Consider the following 24,390-nt stretch of genomic DNA (forward strand, 5'->3'; position numbering starts at 1 on the left):
GCGGAGAATGCTACTCAATGTGTGCACTGCTGGACCACAAGCTTGAACAGCTACACCCCCACAGAGCCAGCGAACCTCCTTCTATCCAGCGATTCTCAATGCTGTACCGATGTTAGCAAACAGTCCGTACCGAATGGCTGTCGGCATCCACCCGGTCAGCAGGCGCTGCATCACCGAGCTCTGCTTCAGCTCCACCACGGATACAGGCCCTGGAAAACAAGAAACTTCCCTTCATTAAGACACCTTTAGAGGACCCGAGTCACACAGCCAACGGTTGAACCTCCAACAGCACTCTCAGACTGCCGGCACAGAAAATAAGTAAACGCATACAAAGCAGAGTCTGAGCTCCAGCAGCACTGATCGAGCCCATGACCTCAGAAACTGCTTTCTAGGGGATGGAAAAGGAAATATTTAACGCCCCCACAGGCTGTTTTCTATGTCGGTCACAGCATGGGTGACCCACCAGATCCTCCATAAGTAAGTAGCCCACATTTTTACGTAGCTCTGGACCATGTCAGATAGGGAGGTAGAAGTGGGAGGTCTGATCGGGCAGCCCTGTAGAAGGCAGCGGTTATCCAGGGTCAGTACTTCCAATGAACATTATTCTTACTGCTGCACTCCAAGGGGACAATCAAGATAATTAGTCATAGGACTATCTCAATGTAGGCAGCAGCAAAGAATTGTGTTACCTTCTGCAGCATTCTTTCTGAGTGACGGCTACTACAGATGTTTGCAGACAACACCAACAGCCCAAACCACCAATGTCACTGCCTTGAGCTCACCCAGCCAACATAACTCCACCGGGACAGAACATGAATGGCTCCCCACAAGGAGCCAAGTCCAAGGGGCTGCTTGCAGGTCACCTGAGCTACCATGGTAGTATAGAAGCGGCCAGAGATTCTTGTGCAGCATGTGTTATAATGGAGATACCACTATCGCCATCTTAAGGTGGTGTTCCCTCATTAGCACGGGGCGTGGTCCCCATACTAATGAGGGAAGCACTTCCTCTACGCCATATAACAAAGGCAGGTGCAGAGGCAAAGAGGTGGCCAGGAGGCACACCGACGTGCTCCACAAAAAGGTAGTACACAGTCAGTGAGCCCTCGAGGGATCCTTCTGAAAGAGAAAAGGTGGTCCCCATCTGCCTGTGGGTGGCTGTAGTAACTCACTGCACCCACCAGCACCATGAAAGGCAGAGCGGCTGCTTCCAACAGCCAGTCTGTCATTCACTAATGCATTACCCCTGGGGCAGCCAGAGGTCACAATTGCCCTGGGGACATTTGCTTTCCCAGTTTGCACAAGGCACACCCAGTTAAAGACCACAGTGCAAAACAGGGACAGTATACCCTACTGGAATAGAGCACCGGGGGCCTAATGACCACATCCTCCTCGCTTCATGCGACCATGTGCTGCTTGTGAGAAGCGATCTGGTGGACACGTAGTGCAGGAGCTACACTCAACTAAAACATCTGAAGGGTAAAACGGGGAAGCACTTTATCAAAGCCCAGGCCCTGGCTCCCACATCACTATACAACGGACGCGCCCCACAATTAAATCCTACTTACCAGGAACATCCAAAGGTGGCATCTGAAGAGTGAAGATCCCACCAGATGCTGACGGCAGGGCGAAGAGGGCCTCACCATCGCTGCCCAGCCAGGCCGCAGAGGCGCAAGAATTGGGGGCCAGACCAGGAGTTGTCGGGATTAATTGGTAGTTCGAAGGGTCAAGAAAATTCACTTTTCCAATATCGGTGAATATAGACTGCACTTGGCTCTCGATAACCAGCTCCTGTGTAAAGAACACACTGCACGTAAAGCAAGCGCCTTGTAATGGTCTTGATAAATGGACACAACGCACTACTAGACACTGTTTTATGCAAGCACAGCAAGCCCGAGGAACATATGCAATGCTTTAAACATTCCTTATACTGTAAAGTAGGCTGGAAACACCACAGGCTCGTCACTGAATTTGAGGCTTCAGGACACCAGTGGCAAACGACAGTGCATGGAATGCCGTAACGTCAGACTGCCCAAAGAAAATGTCAGAGGGAATAAGTGATGACCAACATCATGGACAAGTGAATGTCAGCAAGGATTTGTGAGTGTGGGATTGGAAAGGGGCATGGGTGGATCGGGTGGACAACTAGAGTCAAGATCAGGGGGAGGAGGGGCCGGAAACATCCAGAAATATTCTATGTATGCTGAGTAGAACATGCTCTCAAGATGACCAGTATGAAAAGTGTCCCGAGTTAGGTCTTAAACAGACGAGTGAATGAATTGGAGGTCTCGATGCCCCCGCCAAGTGTAACGGCTCAGTTACTCACGCTTCGGTACATGCGGGAGGGGTGTGGCAGCAGCAGCCTGTGCAGTGTCTGGTTGGTGACAATGAGGATGACAACATTGCTCTGGGTTTCACAGATGTGCACACCACCAGGCACAATGCTGCAGTCTGGGATCTTCAGCCGCACGGCATTGTTCAGCAGGTTGACATCCAGAGACTCCTCCACCAGCTCCAGAGTATCTGCTGCCGACGTCCTGCGAACACAAGATCAGAACAGATCACTCACCGGAGTAACCTCAAATCTTGAGCCCCAAGACCCCTCCGCTCCCACGAAGAATGCAGGCTCCGCTACGTCTGCTAAACTACTCCACTTACCAAACAGTCCTTGTATACTTTTTGAAATTACTTTTGCCTCCTCTTTCTCTTATACAAAACCTTTCTATGCGGCAAACGCACAGTTATTTTGTGGTACTTCTTTATACACTTTATTCTGCCCGTTAACTTCACTCGTCACTCGCCATGTTCTCCAATCCCGCTCAAGTCACGTGGATAGATCGATTGATTCGTAAAACAGATCTAATGCTCCAGTACGGAGTAAAACATTTCTTCGTTAAAAATCCAACCACCTAGTTCATAAGAAAGCCCTACATTTGGAATGATTGAAAACCTGATGAAAATGGGCGGATAATGGTACACAGTCCAGAGCGAACCTCACGGTTGGCCAGAAACTGGAAGGTGCAAGCTGGTTTGCATCTTCTGACCCACCACACTCTGAGGAGGGTAAACGATGAGTTTGCTAACAAGTGATCTGCTTCAGATGGGTTCAGGTACTGGTGGACCGACCAACCAGAAGCAGTTCGGAAAAGCTTCTCTGCGAAGGCTCCTTCTCCCACCCAGGTCTTGCCTAAAGTTTGAACTTTCAGGAATTTGCAAATGAAGATGTTGTGATGCAATACGTGCTCTCAGTGTAGGAAGCTGACTCTGTATATACTATACCAAAGTGAGGTACAGGGTGTACAGAGTCCAGAGGAACCCCAGAGGTAGGCAGAGGTAAAGTTAGATAGCACCTCACTCTATTTGTGGTCGAGCAGTAAGGCCGTATCAGAGGACAGTGCTAAGCATTTGTTGTACACACTCAGTCAGCAAATGAATTCACACTCAAGAACTGAACTTCAGACCAATTGTTTTTGTATAAAAATATTCTTTTAGTTATTTTATTTCTAGAACCAAGCAGGCCTGGTACAGGTGAGCAATGAATACTTAACAGTAGTAAATGCTGATTGTAAAACAGTTCAATTGCAATTGTAAATGAACGTTGGTTTGACTTACAGTATTGTTTCAGAGAAATGCAATCACTTGTAAATACAGTACATAGACTTGAATGGGATTTTCAGTAAAATAGCCAGCAAGTTACTTTTGGATTACTTTTCTAACTCCGTGCTGTATGCCTGGATGCAGCACCGGGACATTTCCTGTAAACAGGGGAGTAAAAGCGTTTTTATTAAATCATACAATTTTAAAGAATTTCTTTAGGTTTCAAAACTCCACTCTTAGAAACTTTTTCAGGAAAAAGTGTCAATGTTATCCTACGGAGGAAAATATGGTGATCGTTTCTTAGGTAAGTAATCGGTCTTTGGACTTGAGGTTCTGGGGTTGGACTCAGGGGTCTCCCAGAGTCAGTGATGCACTCTTTACACCCTCAGCGACACTAGGGCGGCCGGGTGCAGGGTGCTGAGGCCCAATGTTGTCCAATGGGGGATAGGGGCCTCCGGTTGGTGGCTGCTGGCAAGCAGGCCACTGGGTTGTGGGAGCAACGCTCCTGGACTGTAGATCAGGGATAATGAGGAAACAAATTAGCACCAAAAGGTGCACTCTCCGCGGCCCTAGGGCGGCCGGGTGCAGAGTGCTGTTTTGACGTCGGGCGTCCTGTTTTCAATGAGGAACCTCTGGTTTCCAAAGGCACTGCAGGTTTGGGGACAAAGGTCTTCTGGGTGTGACCACCACTTCGAAAGCTAAGTTGGGAAGTTAGGGGTTGGTTACGCACCGTTGGTTTGGGCACACAAGGCCGTGGGGCGTCGGGTGCAGGAGTGCCTTTTGGGGACGGATCTTCTTACCAGCTCCGGGTCGCTGTTAGGGTGGCCTTCTGGATTTAGGCTGCAGACGTCGGCTTGAGGCAAGTCGGGGGTCGCCGGATCTCGGTTCAGTATCGCCGGGGTGACATCCTCGTGGTGTTTGCCCACTCGAGCTCGGGCCGTGAACGGCTGGTGCAGAGTGGGGCGGATTCGCGGTCTCCGGCTGCTGCCATAGGTTGCAGTTGAACAAATCCAGGGTTCACGGGAGAAGCAGTCTTTGGAAGTGAAGGCAGGCAGGTACTCGGGGGTTTTTGAGGTTGCTGGCTGCAGGACACCAGGATTTCGCAGGAGCAGGTTCAAGGGGGACACATGCCGGTAGGACTGGGGCTAAGTCAGCGTGCGTCTTCCTCTGGTTAGCTGCTACATGGCTGTTCGGTCCTTCTGCTTTTCTTCTTGTTTCTTGTCTGGGTCTGAGCAAGCAAGGTTCAGGGCTGCCCCTAAATACTAGATTTAGGGGTGTTACAGGTAGGTAGAAGGCAGGGACCAATGGGTCCCTTCCCTGGAGTGGGTAAACCCCTATTATGCCACCCTCCAGTGGGAGGAGGACATGAGCCTGTCCCTGGTTGGCTGAGTCCCCCCATCTTCAAGATGGCGTGGACTGAGAGTTGTGCTTCACCTCGCCTCCCCCACCTGAGGGGTGGAGTTGGCAGAGGTGGGCACACCTCTTTCCCTTACTGGTTTTTCCCGCCGGTACTCCCGCACAAAGTGGGGACCAGTTGCTCAGATTATCAAGTGGCCTGGGGAAGCTTACAAAGGCGGCAAGCCTTTGAAGCTTCCCCTTCGTGAACACTGCCCATCCTGGGGGAGGAGGCTTGGCACCTCGTCCCAGGATGTGCATGTTTTTTAGGCCCAGAGAGCAGCAGGCTCTCGACCCAGGGGTCAAGAAACATGTCAGGTGGTGGCAGCTGAAAGCAGCCACTCAGCCTGGACACTAGTGGTAGGTTAGTTTTCAGGCGGCATCTCTAAGATGCCCTCTATGTGCAATTTTCATTAACCTGGACACTACCACTAGTGTCCAGGCTGAGTGGCTGCTTTCAGCTGCCACCACCTGACATGTTTCTTCACCCCTGGGTCGAGAGCCTGCTGCTCTCTGGGGCCTAAAAAACATGCACATCCTGGGACGAGGTGCCAAGCCTCCTCCCCCAGGATGGGCAGTGTTCACGAAGGGGAAGCTTCAAAGGCTTGCCGCCTTTGTAAGCTTCCCCAGGCCACTTGCTAATCTGAGCAACTGGACCCCACTTTGTGCGGGAGTACCGGCGGGAAAAACCAGTAAGGGAAAGAGGTGTGCCCACCTCTGCCAACTCCACCCCTCAGGTGGGGGAGGTGAGGTGAAGCACAACTCTCAGTCCACGCCATCTTGAAGATGGGGGGACTCAGCCAACCAGGGACAGGCTCATGTCCTCCTCCCACTGGAGGGTGGCATAATAGGGGTTTACCCACTCCAGGGAAGGGACCCATTGGTCCCTGCCTTCTACCTACCTGTAACACCCCTAAATCTAGTATTTAGGGGCAGCCCTGAACCTTGCTTGCTCAGACCCAGACAAGAAACAAGAAGAAAAGCAGAAGGACCGAACAGCCATGTAGCAGCTAACCAGAGGAAGACGCACGCTGACTTAGCCCCAGTCCTACCGGCATGTGTCCCCCTCGAACCTGCTCCTGCGAAATCCTGGTGTCCTGCAGCCAGCAACCTCAAAAACCCCCGAGTACCTGCCTGCCTTCACTTCCAAAGACTGCTTCTCCCGTGAACCCTGGATTTGTTCAACTGCAACCTATGGCAGCAGCCGGAGACCGTGAATCCGCCCCACTCTGCACCAGCCGTTCACGGCCCGAGCTCGAGTGGGCAAACACCACGAGGATGTCACCCCGGCGATACTGAACCAAGATCCGGCGACCCCCGACTTGCCTCAAGCCGACGTCTGCAGCCATCAGTGTGGGTTTAATGTGCTGAGAAGTTTGATACCAAACTTCCCAGTTTTTAGTGTAGCCATTATGGTGCTGTGGAGTTTGTAATGACAACCTCCCAGCACCATATACTCCTTATGCAACACTGCACTTAAAGGGCCCAGGAATGGACTTACACTGTAGGGGTACAGGGTTCATGCACCTATACCCTCACCACTGGTATAGTGCACCCAGCTAGAGGGGTGACTGATCTATGCCAGGGCAGTGGTTTGTAGGCATGGCACACAGATAAGTGCCATATCTACTTCACTGTTCTGCACCAAAACACGCAGCCTGCAAAGGCAGTGTGTGAGTGTAGTGTTACAGGACCTCTAAGTGTGGCACAATAAGTGCTATAGCGCTTAGAGGCCGTCTCTGGTCACAGTGCCCTGGGTACCTGTAGTACCATTTACCAGGGACTGACCTATGGCCAGAGAGGCCAATTGGGTTTAGGCTTCAATGCAATTTTAGGGAAAGAGCGTAGGCCCTGGGTACCTGATTAGAAGGAGCCCAGGGCACACTCAGACAAAGTAAATCAGCAATTCAGCAAAAAGTGGGGGCAACCATGCAGAAAGAGGGAACTTTCTCACACTCAGTATGGAGGGTGTACTGGTGTCTGCGGATTTCATTAAGAGATGTGATACAAGCCAAGATTTGCATATGGTTGGACCCCGCTTGTAACGACTGGGACATACTAAAAAAACAATAAAATGAAATGCAGTTCACAGTAATTATCAGTGGCTAAGATTAATTCTATCCATAACCTAAGCAAGTATATTCTGTTGTGCTGTCCAGTCCCCACTCAAACTTACCAGGAACCATCTTCATTAGGGCACATCAGTTTTTATGGAGTTCAAGATTGACCAATTGAGTAGATGGAAAAAAAACATTTGGCCTATGGACTGAGCGGCATCTCTTCAACTGACAAGATCCGCTAGTTCTGACTAAGAAACCTTGCATAATAACACCATTAAAAAAAAAGCAGAATGGGGAAGGTAGCACATTCCTATGACACCAGCTAGCATCCACTCAGATAATTGCAACAGGCCACTGCCGAGGAGTCTTAAGTGATTCATAGGAGTACTGGCTCTGGGTTGGGTGGAGGTGGGCTTCAAGGCCATCCCACTCCCCTTCTCCCCGGCTCTTACCTGGGGGGAGCAGTAGGTTCATGCAAGAGCTGGGCATCCCCAGTGGTTTGGTGTTATAAAGCAGCGGCACAGCACTTAATACTTGCGGCAATAAACAGAAACCCTTGACCAGAGTGTGGCAGCTGAGAGCCCCAAACCTGCACAGCCAGACCACTGGGGCCCTGGAAAGATGTTTTTTCCTGGGGCTTTGGACAGGCATGCAGCTTCTTGAACTTCCCTACCGGGTGTTCCCCGGCAGAGCCTACAATAACTGCCTGCACGGCAGCTTCCACTGCAGGCCCCCTCCCCTGTCATAAGACGTACTATTATGCTGACATAAGAGGTACAACTGCGTCGGACTACGATTGCAGGATAGGTCTATTTCATTTACTTCATTTCAGTCAAAGACCAAAAAAGTAATGAGCCTAAAATATGTGAAACAATGACTTCAAATCTAGAAAAGCAAGTAAAATCACGGGCATAACAATGATAATAACACTAGCCCGCTCTGTAAACACAGCGCACTCCTGGAAATACAGTTCAACATCCCCAACCGATGCACTAGGTTGCAACGTGGAGTTAAGATATTAACATTTTACACCGTATGGGACAGATGCTCTCTAAAAATTTGGCAATTGAGAAAACTATAACTGGGGACGTGTCCGCTCTACAAATGCTGCTACCCTGTAGTGGCAGACACCAAGAAAACTGCATAAAGGAACTATCCAGTGCCTTCTCCGCTTGTGGTGTTTTGGGAGAAAACAAACATGTCTTTAGTTTCCTCTGCCTTTCCACATGCAGGGCAAGAATTAGAACCCCTGTGTTTGGCTTTCCAGCTGCTGGTGGCAGATGCCCAACCTAAATCCGATGTACAATGCTTTTGTGAATGGGGGTCCGTTTCATCCATGTAGTTCTCTAGAGAGGGGAATGTCTTGAATTCTAGGAAAGATTCAGTCTGTTTCCCTAAGCCGGGCCGATGGAGTACTTCAGACCCTACCTGATCTCAGAACATTGCCTTCAGAGTTTTAATTTCAGGAGAGGAAATCGAACATGGATCTGACCAATATTTTCGCAAACCTAGTGAGTAGTATGTCTGTTTTACAAAGGCCAGCCACGGGAGCTATTTCCCACCCTGGGACCTTTCCAAACACCTTGAAGACCATCTCTGTAATTAGCCAACTCTGAGTCAACCAGACTCGAAAACAGTACAAGATTGGTCTGATGCGAATTGGTTGGGCAATGGGCTGGATTCCTAAGTCAAGTTTAAAGACTAAAGGGGTGCTTTAGGGGATTTTAAGTACCATTCTCAGAAAGCTGTTGTCTGCCACTTCCAGTGCGTCTAGATTAGCGTGACCTCCACAGTTCTGCACCATAGATACCTGCAGTAACGGCCCGGATCCTCCATGCTTCGAGGATCAGAGAGACTGGATGGATAAAGGAATTATTTGCTAATCTTAATCATGCTGCTGCTCTGTATTGCAGAATGAGGGAGCTTTTAGTAACTTGAATTACCCAGAAATGTTGTAATAGACAGACGAATGCCGAGGTAATCAAATGTATGTAAATGTAAATGTAGTTGAGCTTATATAGCGCACAGCTACCATAGAGGGTTTCCCGGCGCTTGCTTAGGGAACCCGTCCTGGTATTCCCCTGTGAGATAGCAGGGTATCCACAAGGTGAAAGTCAGGCATCCTGCCGCGAGGGGCCGTTGTGGAGATTAAGCAAGCTATTGCCCAGAGTCGCAGAGTGTGAACCCGTGAGTCGAGGAGGCACCGGGCGAGAATTATCGAGTCCGTGGAGTTTTTAGCCCAAGACCCGCCGAGGCGGGGAATTGAACCCTGGTCCAGAACCGATCTCAGCTTCCGGGTCTGCCGCCTCTAACCCCTGAGCCACACTTCTCCACGCTCTGTTTCCCCTCCGGCAATATTGTACCGTTAAAGCCTCTGTGCAATGGATTGCATTGACCTCAGTTTTACTGTCATTTATCATAAAGCCTTGGTCTAAACAAGACAGGCTAAACGTGCTCAGGAGAGTCTCCAGGCCTCTGGCAGTCTTTGGTATGAACAGCACATCCTTTGCGAACAACCAGCCTGAAATCTTAGTTTTCCCAAGAACCACGGAGTCGTCGCAGGCCATCAAGTAGTCTATGCATCCGTTGATAAACAGAAATAATTGAGGGACAAGTACACAACTCTTCACAAAATGTCACACAAGCAGGCTGAGCAGAGCGGAGTGACCTGGCACATTGAAACTTTGACCAACACTGACAGGGCTTCACTAGATCTTGCTAAACACACTCAGCATGATTCCCCCACACTACCACCCCGGAGGTCACTATCCAGCAATGGCAAAGAACAAGGCCCTTCGTTTCTCACAACAAACAAAGCGCATCAAAATGGACAAGTGTGCCAAGTCAGCCCAGGGCGCGGGTGTGCAGACACCTCTGGTGCCCGCTTCCTCATCTTCACCACACAAAAAATTATTTTGGGTATACCAAAGGCAGGAAGACCACTGTTCTATTTAACAGTCATAAAAGCACAAAACATACAGATAAACAATTTAAAACTGCACAAGTTAATACAATGATCAAATAACAATATTTTAAAAATAAAAATAAGGTTAACTCAACTGTTAAAAACCACATACGAGTACAGGAGGAGTACCCCAGCAATTAGCAGTTAACATACTTTTCCTGTATTGAAGCCCCTTCTTCAGAAACATAGCTAACCTAAATGGATGGTAGATCGCTCAGATAGTTTATCACAAGGGCAGAGAAACAGCGTTCGTGACCAATCATTCATTTTTGAGACTGTCCCTAATCTCTGAACATTGCCCACTCTGAATCTTGTTAAAAGCCGCCTGTCAAACCCACCGGGAACAAAGGATTTGGATGGTAGTTCTTTAGGTCCAGGTGAGTTCTGAATAATGTTTATGGCGAAAGTTAGCATGACTTTGCATCCAGAGATTCAAATAAGATGGAGAGACTTGATCCCACCAGGAGTCTGTGTCCTGGGGTCTGGTATCGCCTTCCTATTGATAAGTGAGTAAAGCTTGACAAGTTTAAAAAACTTCTAAGAATCCTCAAAGGCTTTCCACTGAATAACACTGGTTATAGGTAACTTCAAAATCTATTGTGTAAATGATAAAGACATTTGCAGGGATAGCGACACCTCCAGGTCCTCGCACCTTCCAGCTTTGTGCACTTCATATGTTTAACTGCCTTATTTATCATTGACTAAAGCCCTCTCCTTCAGAGAAACAGTAGTGTTTTCACACTTCTTTTTGAGTGTTACTGATGTTGTCTGATTAGCTAATTCCTCTCACATAGTGCAGTAAGTCTTGACTATTAAACGTCAACTACCCAGGATAGTCAACCATTTGAGAAAACCGGATTTGAGGCCCCAAGACACCAGTGATGAACAGCCCCCATGGGGTATATTGTCCAGAAGCTCTCTCCTGCCCAAGGGCCTCCCACATAAAGTGCTCAGACTCTACCAGGTCTTGACCTCGCATTAACTTCTTGGTGAGCTGGGCTGCAACTTCCGCAAGGAAAGGTCACACTCCAACGAAAGGCGCAAAAATAAAATCCACCTGTCCAAGACACAATGAGCATCTTCCACACAGGGCGATACCTTGGGAATAAGGCCACTGACCTGGTTAGTGTGACTGCTCTCCCCCCGTGCAGCTCCACTACCAAGCGCTGCCTCTGAACTTTGTTGGAGGGTGTTAGAGGCCCTCCTCCACCCGCAGGCTCCTGCCTGCCCCTGATCCCTGGTGGTCCAGTGGGAGAGCACTCTGCTCTTCTGCTGCTCCACCTCTGCCTCTTTCCTTTTGTGCCCTTTTTAGGGCTCGCGCCCTGCGTTGCAGAGCGCAGCACTGCTCGCACAGGCGAGAGCCCTTTTGTCCGGGGTTTGAAAACAGACCCTGGAATCGCACGCGCTCGTGCGTGTGCTTTTCCTTTTGGGTTTTGCTTTTGGGCTTTGAGTGCGTGTTTTTTTTTTTTTTTTTTTTTTAAAACAGAGCCACCAATAATTGAAAAGATATGGCTTGCTGTGGCGCACACCACTAGCGGGCGTGTTTTTCTTTTTTTAAATAGCGATCGCTTTTGCGATCGCTTTCAGTGCCGCTTGTTTAAATTTTACTGTGTACTCCAGCGAAGCACCGATACTGGCCAATTCTATGTGAAAACGAACAAACTGATTGGCTCAAAAGCTAGTATTATGGCTTCCCTTTACAGCCAAGAAAAACCTCATCCGTTTCACAGTACCCCTGTATTTACACCACGTGTACTCAAAGATAAATATGGTAAAGTAGGTGCATGAAAGCAGCAATTCCCTACAGAGGAAAATAAATGTAAAGGAGAGGGCTCCCGGCTCCCTGGGTGAACTGTGCATTAGAAATTATAAAAAAAAACGGGGAAATAAGCATTGGATAAAGAAAATCCACTTCTCGATTTGTGCATTACATAGCACTTTGAATCATACACTGCAGGCTTTACAGATCCAAATTTGAGCAGATTTCAATCTAATTCAGCTATTGATAAAAGTAAATCAACAACAAAGTGAGTGTGCATGTATACCTTAAAAAGTAGCTATCACTGCCAGACAAAGTATATTTTAATGCAAAACGTTACTACGCTTTTCAGATGGCTTCGTATACTTATGCACCAGACATCTAGTTCTTTATACTTTTGTTGAGGACATAAAAGGAAAGCACAGAGGGAGGCTGAATTTACAGGCCAATCAACGTTGAAGCGATTTAGAACACCAAAAGATCAGAAAATAAAATGATAAATGGGCCCTTGACGTTTATTAGTACGCTACCAAGACAGCAGGAGGCGGGTTTTATGTAGGAGAAAACACAAACTGCTCTTTGGATAGTGTAACACCTTAAATAAACGAGCATTTGCAAAGCAATAGGTCTTGCATTACTGAAAGTATGAGCTATTGCCGTTGCATCATGATTTGTAACGCCAGTAGCTCAAACTTTAACTACTGCGAGACCTATTGCATTGCAAATGCTTGTTTCACTTTCCTTCGTTCTGTCCTTCTGTCACTTTTCTCCTTTTCACTTCTCATTCTTTCCTTTGTTTCCCCCCTCCGCTGATGCCCCTGTGCCACCCCGCTGCAGTGTGTCCTACCCGCCTCCCATCTGATCTGTCACCCTCGATCCCTTCTCAATGGAGGCCGCTGCATGGCCGCGACACTGGCACGCCAAAGGCAAGCCTATCTGCGCCCATCCAGGACTCAACCAGCACCCACCACAATTTCAACCCCGGATGCAACAACAACTGCCAGCTCAACGCCCACCAACACCACAGCCCTCTCTCCTGTCTACACTGCCGCCGCACCGTCACCCACCTCCGTACCATAGCAGCATCTCCCAGCCTACCGGACATCACCGCTCACAAAACAATCAACTGCAACCGCCTCTACCTACTTTCCCTACACAAGCATGCCACAGAAATCTGGAACCTCCTCAACACCTACTCGCCAGACGTCGCCTTCCTCACAGAAACCTGGACCAACGGCAACTCTGCACCAGACATTGCCACTGCCATTCCTGACAGATACAAGATCTTGCGCAAGGACCGCCCCATCCGTCTAGGAGGAGGCATCGCCGTCGTTAACAAAAGCACCCTTCGCATGACCTCCCTCCCAGGCGAAACGACCACCCTCATGGAGCACCTCCACTTCCAGATCCAGACCAACCCCGAAACGTCTCCCTGCGGAACCCTCATCTACAGGCCGCCCGGCCCTCGCGCTCCCTTTATTGAATCCATCACCGGCTTCATCGCACCCCATGCCCTTGAATCCATAGACTACATCCTACTCCGAGACCTAAACTTCCACCTGGATAACCACGACGACTCAAACACCGCCTCCCTCCTAGAGAACCTCGCCAACATAGGACTGAAACAGTCACCACGCCCAAGCACACAGCAGGAGACACTCAACCCAGTCTTCACTGGAGGAAACTGCATCTCCTATATCTCCACCATGGAACTCCTCTGGACAGATCACTACTGCATCCTTCTCCTTCAAAAAACCCACCATTCATAAGCACGCCCACCGCCTCCCCTGCAGAAGCTGGAAAAAAGTAACCAAAGACCAGCTCACCTCTGCCCTCGTCAGCACCCCACCACCGACTACATCAGACGCAGAACACCGCATCCCGCAACCTCCACTGCCGGATCACGAACGGCGCAGACAAACAAGCCGGTTTACCCCTGCACTCCCAAGAATCCAGACGCTTCTGCAGACATCTCAAAAAGACATGAGCAACAAAACCCCAGAAACATGCACCGCCTACAAGCAGCCATCACCGCACACCACCAACTCATCAAATCCACAAGGAAGAAACACCACCAAAGAGCTCTTCTCCATCAAGGAATTCGCCAAACTATGCAGCAAAACAGATGTTTCACCCTCCCTACACCTCTGCCACAGACTCAGTACCTTCAACCACAAGATTAAGATGATCTACGAAAACTTCAACAGCCACCTCACCGCTCCAGCTGCCCCTCCGTGCGATGCCACCCAACAGACCCTGCTCAAATGGATCCCGCTCATGACAGAAAACACCTTGAAGACCATGAAAAGCATCCCTCCGGAGCACCCTCAGACCCCTGCCCACATCACATCTTCCACAGAGCCACCTCTACCATCACACCCAAACTACTTTGGACGATCAACTGTTCCTTCGAGACCGCCACCTTCCCCGATGACTGGAACCACGCCAAAGTCAACCCCCTCCTGAAGAAACCCTCCTTGGACCAGACAGACCTCAAGAACTTCAGGCCAATCTCCCAGCTTCCATTCGCAGCCAAGGTCATCGAAAATGCCGTCAACACCCAGCTAGCAAACTTCATTGAAGCGAACGTCGTCCTGAACAGCTCCTAATCCGGATTCCGAAGCAACAACAGCACTGACACCGCCCCACTCGCCGAAGCCATCCACTCCTTCCTCGATCAGGGCAAAATGGACAGCCCTCATCCTGCTGGACCTCTCGGCTACATTTGACACCGTCTCCCACCGCACCCTAGCCACCAGACTCCACAACGCCAGCATCCGCGGGGCCAGGCCCTCGGCTGGATATGCTCATTCCTCACAGGCAGAGCACAGAGAGTCAGACTCCACGACCCCGGCATCCGAGGAGAGGCCCTAGACTGGATATGCTCATTCCTCACAGGCAGAGCACAGAGAGTCAGACTCCACGACCCCGGCATCCGAGGAGAGGCCCTAGACTGGATATGCTCCTTCCTCACAGGCAGAGCACAGAGAGTCAGACTTCACGACCCCGGCATCCGAGGAAAGGCCCTAGACTGGATCTGCTCATTCCTCACAGGCAGAGCACAGAGAGTCAGACTTCACGACCCCGGCATCCGAGGAAAGGCCCTAGACTGGATATGCTCATTCCTCACAGGCAGAGCACAGAGAGTCAGACTTCACGACCCCGGCATCCGAGGAAAGGCCCTAGACTGGATATGCTCATTCCTCACAGGCAGAGCACAGAGAGTCAGACTTCACGACCCCGGCATCCGAGGAGAGGCCCTAGACTGGATCTGCTCCTTCCTCACAGGCAGAGCACAGAGAGTCAGACTTCACGACCCCGGCATCCGAGGAGAGGCCCTAGACTGGATCTGCTCCTTCCTCACAGGCAGAGCACAGAGAGTCAGACTTCACGACCCCGGCATCCGAGGAGAGGCCCTAGACTGGATATGCTCATTCCTCACAGGCAGAGCACAGAGAGTCAGACTTCACGACCCCGGCATCCGAGGAAAGGCCCTAGACTGGATATGCTCCTTCCTCACAGGCAGAGCACAGAGAGTCAGACTTCACGACCCCGGCATCCGAGGAGAGGCCCTCGGCTGGATATGCTCCTTCCTCACAGGCAGAGCACAGAGAGTCAGACTCCACGACCCCGGCATCCGAGGAGAGGCCCTAGACTGGATCTGCTCCTTCCTCACAGGCAGAGCACAGAGAGTCAGACTCCACGACCCCGGCATCCGAGGAGAGGCCCTAGACTGGATATGCTCCTTCCTCACAGGCAGAGCACAGAGAGTCAGACTTCACGACCCCGGCATCCGAGGAGAGTCCCTAGACTGGATCTGCTCCTTCCTCACAGGCAGAGCACAGAGAGTCAGACTCCACGACCCCGGCATCCGAGGGAAGGCCCTCGGCTGGATATGCTCCTTCCTCACAGGCAGAGCACAGAGAGTCAGACTCCACGACCCCGGCATCCGAGGGAAGGCCCTAGACTGGATATGCTCCTTCCTCACAGGCAGAGCACAGAGAGTCAGACTCCACGACCCCGGCATCCGAGGAAAGGCCCTAGACTGGATATGCTCATTCCTCACAGGCAGAGCACAGAGAGTCAAACTTCACGACCCCGGCATCCGAGGAAAGGCCCTAGACTGGATATGCTCATTCCTCACAGGCAGAGCACAGAGAGTCAGACTCCACAACGCCAGCATCCGCGGGGCCAGGCCCTCGGCTGGATATGCTCCTTCCTCACCAGCAGAACTCTGCGGGTCACTCCCTACCTCTCGGACCAGACCGTGACCAAATGTGGAATGCCCCAGGGCTCCTCCATCAGCCCCACCCTCTTCAAAGTCTACATGGCCCCCCTCCCAACCATCATCAGGAACCACAGGCTCAATATCGTCTCTTATGCCGATGACACCCAGCTGATCCTCTACCTCACCAACAAACCCAATATCACCTAACACAACTTCCAAGAAGAGATGGAAGCCGTCGCAACCTGGATGAAGAACAGCAGTCTGAAACTCAACTCAGAAAAGACAGTAGTCCTCCGCAACCTTTAATAGACTTTCAGATGGATCCCAACCAAATCCAGAAAAACTGTCACGCACAGTCATCAGCAGCAGACGGGCAACGCTCTCTACACCAGAATCAACAACAAACTCATTTGCAAACGCCAGACTTTCCAGAACACTGCATCCAGATTGATCCTTGACATACCCCGTCGCAGTTACATCACCCAACACCTCTGCGATCTCCACTGGCTTCAAATCGAAAGAAGAATAACCTTCAAACTCCTCACCCACGCATACAAGGCCCTACGCAACACCAGACCTGCTAACCTGAACAGTCACCTCCCTTTCCACGCAACCAAAAGACATCTCCGATAAGCCCAGCACTCTCTGGCCACCGTCCCATGTACAAACAAAACCAGAACAGGAGGAAAGTCTTTGTCCTACCTCGCAGCCAAAGACTGCAACACCCTCCACCTTCGGCAATCTCCCACACTGTCCCAGTTCAGGAAGGACCTTAAGACCTGGCTCTTCGGATGACCACAGCACTCAAAGACAACACCCCTCCTCCCTCAGAGCCTTGAGACCCTCCCAGGTGAGTGGCTGCGCTTTAACAACCCTGATGGATTGAACCTTCAAGGCGGTGTGGGAAGCAAAAACAATCAGTAGGCAATGCTACTTGAAGAAATGTCACCTCCGGTACCTTTGGTTAGAGAAACTACTCGCCTGCACCACATAGTAACCGACCAGCTGCTTGCTTGCAATTCTGGGAGGTAAAACAATGTGTTCCAGTTCGAGTTAGAAACCCTCACCACCCAACCATGCCCCTCGCACAATGTAAGAGAAGGCCATGAACTCACCAATGAATGAATCTGTTGCGAGTAATCGAGAGCAGTTTGTTGCTCTCCTCATAGTAGAATCCTCCAGCACTATCATTATACTTCACGCTTCCAGGAATTGGACTCACACCTGCAGAGGGTCACAAGAGACAGCAAGAGAAGAGGGTCACAAGAGACAGCCAGAGATAAATCAAGCATAGTCTAATCATTTAAAGTGGAAATAGAAACCTGAATAGGAGATTAAACAAGAAAAGTAAACTGGGAAGCTGACCACGAGTCATAGTTAGAAGAGGAAAGGCACAAACACAGGCCTACAAGTGCATGTAAAGGACAGAGAGAACAGACTCCAGGAAAGGACTGGAGAAGAACAGAAACCATTTCAGCTCCTCTTGCCAATGATCGGACATCAGGCAGCAATCTGCACAAAATGGAGACATTCTGGTTACAGGTTGAAAAATTACACTGGTCTTTGCTGCAATAGCAATGCAACAGTTTTTCATAGCAGAAATAGAAAAAAAATAAAAAGAGGAAACTTTCCCCGTGTTCGAGAGCTGGGAGGGAAACAGTAAACAGCTATGTTTGTACGTGCAGGTCACCAGACAAAACAAGATAGAAAAACACAGTATTTCGGAGTAAAGCCTTCATGTACCCAACTTGTTAACTGAAACAATAAATGGTCACTTGTGCCATAGCAGTTATGCAGACTTCGGGTCTCTCGTATATTTTTTAATCTACCCCCAAATACACCACCACTACTTCATCGCAGGGACTTTCTCACACCAGTTCCATGACTTCTCTTTCAAGGAACCTGCTCAAGAGCTCTTTAAAACTCATCACCCCAAGCTAATCTCAGATGACTCCCCTTCCTGTTCGTGGTCACTCCAAAAGAATACCACTCTACCCAAGACACCACACACGAAGCTCTTCCGGCTCCATCGCCAAGCACAGAGAGCTCCTTTCATACCATTAGGACCTTACTGGATGCTTTCATCACCTCTGGTGCCCACCACACTTTCTAGCTTCTTGCTACCCACCAACACCTACAGCACCCATGCCTATTCGCACACCAATTTTTCCCCAAAACACACGTGTGTTTGGGTGCAGGCACACACAACCCATTCTGGACTTTCAGACCTCTTTCAGGTCACCCCCTGGCACTCCACACCTCTTCTCTGAATCCGTCATAATAAAACACACAACGTGGCTTGAAGAACCTGGGCACTGCCAGCAGGCACACAGGTCAAGAAACTTGAAGTAGTTTCATGTCCCGAGACAGATGATGCAGGAGTGGGGGAGACATCCACTGGCAGAGCCGCAGGACGGCTTGGAAATAAGAGGAGGGTTGGCATTCGATGTGCTTTGCCGCGGCTTGGAAGTCAGAGGATAGAGAAATGCAGATACAGCTGGAAACTCGGTTACAGGCGAAAAGGGCAGAAGCACATGGGATGCATTTCCTCTTTTTTTACAATAAGAATAGCTATTGCAGTGGGAAGCAGGACTGCAAGGGGTGGCTGAACACCTCCACGGATAAAGACACCTTCCATACGGCTACACCTGTGAAATTTGTAGCCCTGAAGATTGATACAAATTACTTGCTTATGCCTACAACCCCTCCTGGGAATACGTCATCAACCAGGACTCCCCAGCCATCTTGATCCTGGTTTTTTCTTTCAATTTGACTCCAGGTGTAACCCATCTCCTTGCAGTCAGCCTCGAGGCCTCGGCGCCAGGTGTTTCTTGGCCTGCAGTCAGCCTCGAGGCCTCGGCGCCAGGTGTTTCTTGGCCTGCAGTCAGCCTCGAGGCCTCGGCGCCAGGTGTTTCTTGGCCTGCAGTCAGCCTCGAGGCCTCGGCGCCAGGTGTTTCTTGGCCTGCAGTCAGCCTCGAGGCCTCGGCGCCAGGTGTTTCTTGGCCTGCACTCAGCCTCGAGGCCTCGGCGCCAGGTGTTTCTTGGCCTGCACTCAGCCTCGAGGCCTCGGCGCCAGGTGTTTCTTGGCCTGCACTCAGCCTCGAGGCCTCGGCGCCAGGTGTTTCTTGGCCTGCAGTTAGCCTCGACGCCAGGTGTTTCTTGGCTTGCAGTCAGCCTCGACGCCAGGTGTTTCTTGGCTTGCAGTCAGCCTCGACGCCAGGTGTTTCTTGGCTTGCAGTCAGCCTCGACGCCAGGTGTTTCTTGGCTTGCAGTCAGCCTCGACGCCAGGTGTTTCTTGGCTTGCAGTCAGCCTCGACGCCAGGTGTTTCTTGGCTTGCAGTCAGCCTCGACGCCAGGTGTTTCTTGGCTTGCAGTCAGCCTCGACGCCAGGTGTTTCTTGGCTTGCAGTCAGCCTCGAGGCCTCGGCTCCAGGTGTTTCTTGGCCTGCAGTCAGCCTCGAGGCCTCGGCGCCAGGTGTTTCTTGGCCTGCAGTCAGCCTCGAGGCCTCGGCGCCAGGTGTTTCTTGGCCTGCAGTCAGCCTCGAGGCCAGGTGTTTCTTGGCTTGCAGTCAGCCTCGGCGCCAGGTGTTTCTTGGCTTGCAGTCAGCCTCGACGCCAGGTGTTTCTTGGCTTGCAGTCAGCCTCGACGCCAGGTGTTTCTTGGCTTGCAGTCAGCCTCGACGCCAGGTGTTTCTTGGCTTGCAGTCAGCCTCGACGCCAGGTGTTTCTTGGCCTGTAGTCAGCCTCGAGGCCTCGGCGCCAGGTGTTTCTTGGCCTGCAGTCAGCCTCCAGGCCTAGGCGCCAGGTGTTTCTTGGCTTCCAGGCCTCTGAGCCAGGGGTTTCTTGGCCTGCAGTCAGCCTCAAGGCCTCGGAGCCAAGGGTTTCTTGGCCTGCAGTCAGCCTCAAGGCCTCGGCACCAGGGGTTTCTTGGCCTGCAGTCAGCCTCCAGGCCTCGGCGCCAAGGGTTTCTTGGCCTGCAGTCAGCCTCCAGGCCTCGGCGCCAGGGGTTTCTTGGCCTGCAGTCAGCCTCCAGGCCTCGGCGCCAGGGGTTTCTTGGCCTGCAGTCAGCCTCCAGGCCTCGGCGCCAGGGGTTTCTTGGCCTGCAGTCAGCCTCCAGGCCTCGGCGCCAGGGGTTTCTTGGCCTGCAGTCAGCCTCCAGGCCTCGGCGCCAGGGGTTTTTTCTTGGCCTGCAGTCAGCCTCCAGGCCTCGGCGCCAGGTGTTTCTTGGCCTGCAGTCAGCCTCTAGGCCTCGGCGCCAGGTGTTTCTTGGCCTGCAGTCGGCCTCGGCGTCAGGTGTTTCTTGGCCTGCAGTCGGCCTCCAGGCCTCAGCGCCAGGTGTTTCTTGGCCTGCAGTCGGCCTCCAGGCCTCAGCGCCAGGTGTTTCTTGGCCTGCAGTCGGCCTCCAGGCCTCAGCGCCAGGTGTTTCTTGGCCTGCAGTCAGCCTCCAGGCCTCGGCGCCAGGTGTTTCTTGGCTTTCCTCTTTCCTTTTCCCTGGAGGGTTCCAGGTCAGAGTTTGTCTGGTGGTGTTCGGTAGGGGCTTGCAGAGGGTGTGACCTATCCACACCAAGTGTCTTTTCAGGATTTCTTCATGAGCAAGGAGTAGTTAAGCCATTTGCCATAGGTCGTTGTTGCTGATGGTGTTTAGCCAGAGGATTTGGAGGATTTTCCTCAGTCGGGCTTTGATGGAGGTCTGGACTATGTTGTTGATGGGCACTGTTGTCCTCCAGGTTTCTGCTCCATACAGATGACTGATTTTGTGTTAGTGTTAAAAAGCCTGATCCTGGTTTGCAGCTCCCGATCTTCTTTAGCTGAATAAGGGCAGCCCTTGCTTTGTCAACTCTTGCCCTGACGTCAGCATCTGTATGGCCCCATTTGTCTGTGACCCTGCACAGGTAGGTGAAGGCCACAAACTCTTCCAGTGCATCGCCTGCAAGAGTGATTGCAGTTGGGCTGGCAGTGTTAGCCTTCAGGATCTTGGTTTTGCCTTCTGTGGCTGTTCAACAAAATTGTGCTGATGTGGCTGCCATGTTGTCTTCTCTTGCATCCTCAGATGGGAAAGTAGGACCTGGTCCTCTAGCGGCAACCAAGGTGTCCACTGGATCCCATTCCTTTTCCTTTCTATGGATGTCTTCATGATCCAGTCTATGGCCAGCAGGAAGAGAAAAGGAGAGACCTAACACCCTTGGCGGACTCTGGTACTTACCCCGAATGCTTCTGCGAGTTGTCCTCCATGGTCTATCCTGCAGGTCATTCCCGCAAACGTTCCCGATTCTTACGAGCATCTTTCACACCGTATTGGCACAGGACTCTAAAGGGTCTCTGTCCACGCTGTTGAAGGTTTTCTCATAGTTGAAGTTGACAGAGGGAGTTCTATTCATTCGACTGCTCAGTAATGTTGCAATCTGGCCTGTGTAGGATCTATCTTTGACGGGAGCCAGCTTACTGGTCTCGAAACAGAGCGTCAACCTCTTCCTTCATTCTACTTAGAAGAACTCTGTTGAACCCTTTGCCTGGGATTGATAGAATAGTTATCCCTCTATAGTTTGCACAGTTACTCAGGTCACCTTTCTTGGGGATCTTGATGAGATAGCACTTCTCCCAGTCTGACGGCACCTTTTCCTCTTCCGAGATCCTTCCAAACATGGCATAGAGCAGGTCTACTAAAGTTTCAATGTTTGCCTTCGGTGCTTTCGTCGGAATGTTATTAGGTCCTGCTGCATTCCCATTTCTTAAATGTTTGATAGCTGGTCATATTTCTTCCTTGGTTGGTCTACCGCAGTTGACTGCCAAGTCCTTGTCAACTGACTTTTTGTCTAGTGGAGACTGCAGCACATGCTGTTTCAGCAGTTCTTCAAAGTGCTTCACCCATCTCCGTTGTTGGCCTTCATTACCTAGGATTGTCCTTCCAGCTTTGTTGTGAATAGGTCTTTTCTGGCTTGCTGTATCTACCGGAGAGTTTCCTTTTTTGTCGTACAGTTCTTTCAAGTTTTCATAGCTTGCTGCATCATGGGCTTCTGTGGCAACCGTCAATGAATCTTTGCTCGTCTGTTTTGAAGCTTCTCTTTGCTTCCATGTTGGTTTTGGTGTATTCACTTTGAGCTCTCACTTTTCTGCATTTGTTGGGCTGGCGTGGACTGCAGCTCTTGGATTTTGCGGAGTCTCGGTGGAGATCCATTCTTTATGCTGGTGTTTCTTGGGACCCAGTACCTCCTGGCAGGTTGAGGTGTTTCTTTGATCTACTCCCATTGACTTTCTACTGGGTCTCTGTTGTACTCTAGTTCTTGCAGGGTTTGAAACATTTTGCTGAGAGTGACGGAGTATTTATTCAGTTTCTGTGCATCTTTTAGGAGGGTGGTGTTAACATCGGTTTGTTGGTTCCAGCCATGCTTTCTCCAGCTTTAGCCTGGCCACAACATGGTGATGGACTGACTCCATACCCACTCCTCTCGTCTCTCTCACATCCTGCAGGGACCTCTGAAAATTCTTGCCAATCCAGACATTGTCAATCTGATACTCTGTCGAATGGTCTGGTGACACCCACATTCCACATTGTGTATTCTTGTGTGTGGAAATACATGGACACCTAGCACCAGAGATCTGTAAGCCTGTCACCATTCTCGTTCATGTCAACAAGGCTAGGGTTGCCAAGGACTTCTTCAATCCCAGTGTTGCTGCTTCAAATCTTGGCACGGAGGTCCCTCATCAATATGGTGAAGTCTCTCTCAAGACATTTCTCCAGGATGGACCAGAGACTGTTGTAAAACTGTCCTTTTTCCTCCCTCTTCTTCACTGTCACAACGAAGAGGATGTAAGTAAGACACATGTAAAGTTACATCCATATATCAGGAGGCCAATCTGCTAACTTTGGAAACAGAGAGGAATAGTATATTGCAGAGTAGTTGCAATGCACAAATCACTAACATTTGTGCTGTGCCACCATGTTTCAGCTAACAGTTTGCCGTTTACTCAAAAGTGATAAGCATCAGAAGGGACTGGACATTGCCATTCCCCAAGCATACAAGATCTCCAGGAAGGACCGCCCCACCCGCCCTAGAGGAGGAATCGCCATCATCTACAAATCCACTCCCCGACGAGCCCACAGACCTGATGGAACACCTTCACTTCAAGATACTGGCCAGCCCTACCTCCATCCTCCGAGGAACCCTCATCTACTGACCCCCTGGACCCTGCTGACTTTTCGCCAACTCCATCACAGACCTCATCTCCCTGCATGCCATCGCGTCCACCAACTACACCCTGCTGGGAGACCTCAACTTCCACCTCGACAACCAACTGGACCCCAGCACCACATCCCTTCATAACCTTGGACTCCGCCAGATCATGACCGAACCCACCCACTCAGCAGGACTCACCCTCGACCCCCTCTTCACAACAGGTAACTCCATCACCTTCAGCCACACAACCGAACTCCCATGGACTGACCATTGATGCGTCCACTTCACCTTCAGAACACCCACCATAGAACACCCACCATCCAACACCCACCATCCAACACCCACCATCCAACACCCACCATCCAACACCCACCATCCAACACCCACCATCCAACACCCACCATCCAACACCCACCATCCAACACCCACCATCCACAGACACCAGCACCTGCTCCCACGAAGAAACTGGACCAGAATCACCGACTACCAGCTAACCTCATCACTCAACAACTCCACCCCAACCATCGCGGAAAACAACAACCCCAACACCGCAGCCTGAACCCTGCACAGATGGATCTCTGACAGCGCTAACACCATAGCCCCCCCTCAAGAAAAACACCACCACCCACGCCAAGAAAGCCGGATGGTTCACCACCGAACTTCGAGAGTCCAGATGCACTTGCCACAGCCTCGAAAAGGCCTGGAGAAACACCAAATCCACAGAAGCCCAAAACAACTTCAGAGCCGCCACCAACTCATCAGAAAAACGAGGAAAAAAGCAATTGAAGACAGAATCATCACTCATGCACACAACAGCAAAGAACTCTTCAACATCATCAAGGAGTTCACCCAACCCACCAGCGAGTCCACCGATATCCTTCCCTCAGAAGACCTCTGCGACAAACTCCAGCACCTTTTTCCACCACAAACTCAAGAGCATCTACGACAACTTCGACAAAGACAACCAACACACTGAACCCCCACCAACCACACCCCGACACCCTGAAGCCAGCGATCGACAACTGGACAGCCCTCACCACCGAAGACACACTGAAGACAAAGTCAATTCACTCCGGGGCCCCCACGGACCCCTGCCCCCACCACATTTTCAACAGAGCCGCTGACACCATCACACCCATGCTCTGCCACACCATCAACCGCTCCCTGGCAACTGCCTTGTTCCCAGACGACTGGAAACACGCGGAGATCAACCCC

General features: G+C 50.9%; 1 protein-coding gene across 1 annotated transcript in view; it reads right to left on the reverse strand.

Annotated features, from left to right (window-relative positions):
* The window catches only part of NUP160 (nucleoporin 160), a 521,427-nt gene that overhangs the window by 467,122 nt on the left and 29,915 nt on the right, over nt 1–24,390 (reverse strand). The window contains exons 2-5 of the mRNA XM_085646519.1: nt 17,117–17,225; nt 2,324–2,534; nt 1,566–1,788; nt 131–209 (exon numbers count right to left, since the gene is read on the reverse strand). Coding sequence (XP_085502645.1) covers nt 131–209; nt 1,566–1,788; nt 2,324–2,534; nt 17,117–17,225 — 622 coding nt within the window. The remainder of the gene's footprint in view (nt 1–130; nt 210–1,565; nt 1,789–2,323; nt 2,535–17,116; nt 17,226–24,390) is intronic.

Source organism: Triturus cristatus, chromosome 3_1 (genome assembly GCF_964204655.1).
Source record: "Triturus cristatus chromosome 3_1, aTriCri1.1, whole genome shotgun sequence".
In the NCBI taxonomy this organism is placed as follows: domain Eukaryota; kingdom Metazoa; phylum Chordata; class Amphibia; order Caudata; family Salamandridae; genus Triturus; species Triturus cristatus.